At 37.3% G+C, this 4,577-nt stretch overlaps 1 protein-coding gene across 1 annotated transcript in view; it reads right to left on the reverse strand.

The window, feature by feature from the left end:
* The window catches only part of LOC130563183 (polyunsaturated fatty acid lipoxygenase ALOX8-like), a 6,071-nt gene extending 1,572 nt beyond the window's left edge, over nucleotides 1–4,499 (reverse strand). Inside the window, exons 1-11 of the mRNA XM_057348612.1 lie at nucleotides 4,412–4,499; nucleotides 4,197–4,312; nucleotides 3,880–4,052; nucleotides 3,655–3,798; nucleotides 2,306–2,509; nucleotides 2,020–2,106; nucleotides 1,765–1,934; nucleotides 1,526–1,647; nucleotides 505–605; nucleotides 210–380; nucleotides 3–55 (exon numbers count right to left, since the gene is read on the reverse strand). Of these exons, the coding sequence (XP_057204595.1) occupies nucleotides 3–55; nucleotides 210–380; nucleotides 505–605; nucleotides 1,526–1,647; nucleotides 1,765–1,934; nucleotides 2,020–2,106; nucleotides 2,306–2,509; nucleotides 3,655–3,798; nucleotides 3,880–4,052; nucleotides 4,197–4,312; nucleotides 4,412–4,461 (1,391 nt within the window). The 5' untranslated portion in view covers nucleotides 4,462–4,499. The remainder of the gene's footprint in view (nucleotides 1–2; nucleotides 56–209; nucleotides 381–504; nucleotides 606–1,525; nucleotides 1,648–1,764; nucleotides 1,935–2,019; nucleotides 2,107–2,305; nucleotides 2,510–3,654; nucleotides 3,799–3,879; nucleotides 4,053–4,196; nucleotides 4,313–4,411) is intronic.
* Between the last annotated feature and the right edge of the window lie 78 nt (nucleotides 4,500–4,577).

The following is a 4,577-nucleotide window of genomic DNA, read 5'->3' on the forward strand; positions in this document are numbered from 1 at the left end:
GCCTGAGGGTGGCGCCACTGCGGAAGTACCACTCCTTATAGTGGCACAGGGGCACCTAGAGAGAAAGGACAAGCTAGATAAACACTACACCTGCATAATCATGTATGTTGACTTAGAATTGGATTGGTCTGCAGCTGTATGAAAATAACATACATGGAAACTGACACATACAGTGTACAATTCATGCAGTCCAGTCAACCACAACTTACATAGTCAATGGCACGATGTGACAGCAGACTCAAGACACTTAGTACATGACAAGAGGAATTCACTCCTGGAAGAAAGGAGAGAAGCTCATCCACTGATATTTGGCCTTTGGTCTGAGGAGGAGGGCGTACCATGGCTGCTGGACTATTCAGTATCCAAAGGTTGTAATCCATCTGAATGTTGAGGTGAGGATAGAAAAACACAAAGGAAGATGAAAGAATTTTTATTTTTTGAGTGAACCATCGCATCAAAGCTAAGTGAAGTGACTAGGGCTCCTAATATGAAGACTGTACATGCCTGAGAGAAGTTGACAGCTGAGTGAAGCGCTGAGCAGGAGAAGATCACCATGGTGACAAATTTACACATTTCAGCAGTAGTCTGAAATGACTGTGGGATTCCTGGAGAATATGACATGGAAATAAAGCAATGATGTTGTGATATGAAGCAGGATTTTTAGGACAGGGCTACTCTGCATGTCGTCACTAAATAGAAATCAAAGGACCGACTGTTGCTTAGGATAAAATTTACACGAATGAACATGGATACAATTTTTACATATCATTTTGATAAATTTAATATCTTATATGTATTGCATATCTTATAAAAAATGATCTCAGAGCTATAATGATTGTTTTATGATACAGCATCTGTTTATTGGTAAAGCTGTCAACAGCTTATACAGTTTCATCGGACGCAAGTTAACTTACATTCTGTGTTTTGTTATAATAACTATTTATTTTTCATTTAATTTATATAAATGTCATTAATATTAGTATTTTGTTTTATATTAATTTTATTAAAATAAATGAAAACTACTCAACGGTTATTGATTCTTTGCAGAGGTTAAGTTTGGGCCACATAACGTTTGTTTATGTTGTTGCCGCTGAAACCATCTGTAAAATGTTTTATGTTTTCCCTTTTACTCTTAGGGTTAAGCCTTCTTTCTTTCAAAAATTTTATTTCATGTTAAAATTCATTTTTATTCTTCAGTGAAAGACATATTCAGTGTTTATTAATACAAAGTTAAATTAAAATTCCAATGTTGTTAGATCTTCCTCAAAATAGCAAATGAACATGGCATTAGAAGTTTTGTTGCTTAAAACAAAATGGGGTTTTTTGACAAATATTTGTCGCCTTGGAATTATAAGGAATTCTATGTGCATTCTATGATATTCATCTCAAAATGTAAATAAGTCATAGAATAAAAATATGTGAATAACTCAATTTTGACAAAAATGATAAGATTATAAGATAGAACCTTATAATTCCAAGGCGATGGTTGTGTGATTGAATGTGTGTTTTTATTTGGGGTGTTAACCTATGTGAATAAGACCGAGGAATCCCTCCATGAAGATCTCTCTAATCCAGTTCTGCAGCTCACAGTCCTGCTGGACGTCCTCATCATTACAGTAATACAAACTACTCCAGCCCTCAACAAACCTGGCAAACGCAAATCATGTATTCACTTCACACACTTCACATTGAACATATATCAATGTCTCATTCATAATAGAGTAAAAGAATAAATATTCAACCACATCAGTCTTCCTAATGTACCTATGTAGAGCATCCCACACCCTGATAGCATCTTGTGCGTAATAGCAGATGGGGAGTGTATCCAGTCCACGGCATCTCAGGTCATCTGGCACACACATCGAGCTATAGCGCAGACGCTGAGTTCCTCGAGCAAGCAGCAGCTTTACTGCCTCCAGACTCCAAGACATAGACTTCATAGAGAGAGAAAAAAATGTTTAAACGAACTCTCAAGTATAAATGGATTCACTTATTTTCCCCCATACACATTAAAGGAACCTTGTCAAAAACACCATTTTTGGCCAGAAGGGTTGCTCTAGCTTGAATGTTGATCTGAAGGGTAGTTTGTATATGTGGCATGAGGAGCTAAAAAAACAACAAAAGAAAATGTGTTTTTAACAGCTTAGGAATTCAAAGTATCTAGCATCCAGGTCAAATCATAAATGCATAAAAAACAGAAATAATAAGAGTGAGATCAAATCATTCGTTCATACTTTCCTCAACGTCCTAATGTGTTCTGTTTCTTTTTTGTAACATATCTCAAGGTTTGTTTGTTTGTTTGTACCTGGTACAGAGGATGAATCTCCGGTAGATGTCTGAGCGTGGCTGTACAACACACCTCTCCTACAAGATGAGTGCGCAACAGGTGGGAAAGCAGCTGATGGACTAAAAAATCTGAATTATGCACCCATATCTTTGCTAACAACCAATCCGCTGCAGAATCAGAAGGCAAGAAAACAGGGTTCTGTGGACCAGGAGACTGTTGAAGCTGAAATAAGAAAATGATTTGTTTGTTGATTTTAGTATAGATTAATTTCAATCTCAAGAGTTAGGATTGTATTTCCTTACTCACACAATTTAAATTCAAGAATGGATTTCAGTGTTAAAAAATACATTTCAGTAGAGATTTAGGCCCGGTTTAACAGACAAGGCTTAGCTTAAACCAGGACTATGCCTTAGTTAAATTAGGATATTTAAGACCATTTAAGGATGCTGTCATCATTTGCTCACCCTTCAGTTGTTACAAACATGTATACATTTATTTGTTGTGCTGAACACAAATTAATATATTTTAATAAAAGTTTGTAACTAAACCGTTTTGGGTCACCATTGTCTCTCATAGTAGTCTTTTGTCCTGTGACCCAAAACGGCTTAGTTACAAACTTTCTAGTAACTAGTACATTTATGTGTGTAAAAACTATTTTGCGAATTAAGGGTTTTTATTTCGAAATTTGGTGCTTCCATCACTCGTTTCTGATGCGTAATGTCGAAATAATTGAATATATTGTCATATGATATATCAGGCCACTTCATCCTCCCACTGTGTAATACATCGCGGGTGTGAAAAATATTTACCTGAACTGTTTTTTATAGTGTTTTGAGCGCGCTCCTGCGACACCACTTCCATTGTTTTCCACTGTAGCTGGCTAATAAAACGGTAGTCCCAACACAATAAGGAAGTACGTCACATCATTTACTTCCACGTTCAAAAATAAGGTGGTGCTCGGTAACGTTACCAATAACATTTATAGCAATTAAAAAACAATGGGCTAAACTGTGAAAAATATTTTTATTGGGGCTATAAAAAATAATTATGCATCTATTTTTTAGGTGTGCCAGCTGCCACTGTGAGTGGCACTGGCACACCCGTGGCTACGCCACTGCTTCACACGAGTCCTTATTTGATCCTGAATTCTTCTTGACTTTATCTTTCCCCTTTTAAAAGGCTATAAAAAAGTAATATAATGCCATTGCTGCTTGCTACAGCTTACAAATTGCACCTATTGCTATTTCATTGTTTCAGTACTTGTCCAGCCCCGTATCATTTAAGACCACAGAACAGGTCGATTTTGCTAACGTGACTACATCTACAGTATATTCTAATAACCAAAGGGGCAAACTATAAACCCATACCTGTATGGCAATTGGCTTTAGTTCTTCATTTTGGTTGTAATGCAGCAGACATAAAGGAGCAGTCAAGTACGTCTGCTTGCCATTGACAGTATTGTCAGGCAACTGATCCAGAATCTCATAATCCAGAAGATAAACACGTCCTTTCTGTGATATATGCAACAATAACAATTACAGTTTGACAAATCCAAATGCCTCATTGTATATCACACATGCACACGAACACACCTCCATCTCACGCTTCAGGGAAGACCCCTCCGGCAAAAAAAATCTGACCATCTTTGAAGTGACAGCGAAGTTGGGTGGCAGGCTGCGGATCTGCTTGACACACAGCGGATTGGAGCCATTGAGGCATTGATACCCAAAGAATGCATCCTCTTTCCAATGGGCCTGAACATATTCTGCAAGTGAAATGCATGACAAGAAACTATCAAATTAAAACACAAACACAGTTGAGAGAGCACATTTTTTGAGAAGGGGCAGCGTTTGCAAATTACGCTGTCGACATTGTGGTTATTTATTTGACGTAATGTATTTGTTCATACTCGCAACTGTGTTCTCTCTTCCGTTGAACAGGAAGAATGTCTCAAGTTCTTGTAGACTATTCCAAGATGTTCCTCTTTCAGTAAAACCTTTTAGATAGTGCACATTGCTGCCTGGACTGACAGACAAGTGAAGGACAATATTCCATTGTCAAATTCAGCTAAGAAATAATCCATAAAAAAAACTAGTCTTGGAGTTTAAGAACAGTAAATCATACCTTTGACGAATGTGAGTCAGGTTGGGACCTAGAGCTGCCACACTGGGCATGTCCACACATCCAAGGACGCCGTCAACAAATGTGCCAAACCTACAGACAAACATTCTTATTAGTTATGGGAAAACTGTTTTAAAGGAGTAGTTCACCTTCAAAATGAAAATTCTGT

Source organism: Triplophysa rosa, linkage group LG12, assembly GCF_024868665.1.
Source record: "Triplophysa rosa linkage group LG12, Trosa_1v2, whole genome shotgun sequence".
Classification (NCBI taxonomy): domain Eukaryota; kingdom Metazoa; phylum Chordata; class Actinopteri; order Cypriniformes; family Nemacheilidae; genus Triplophysa; species Triplophysa rosa.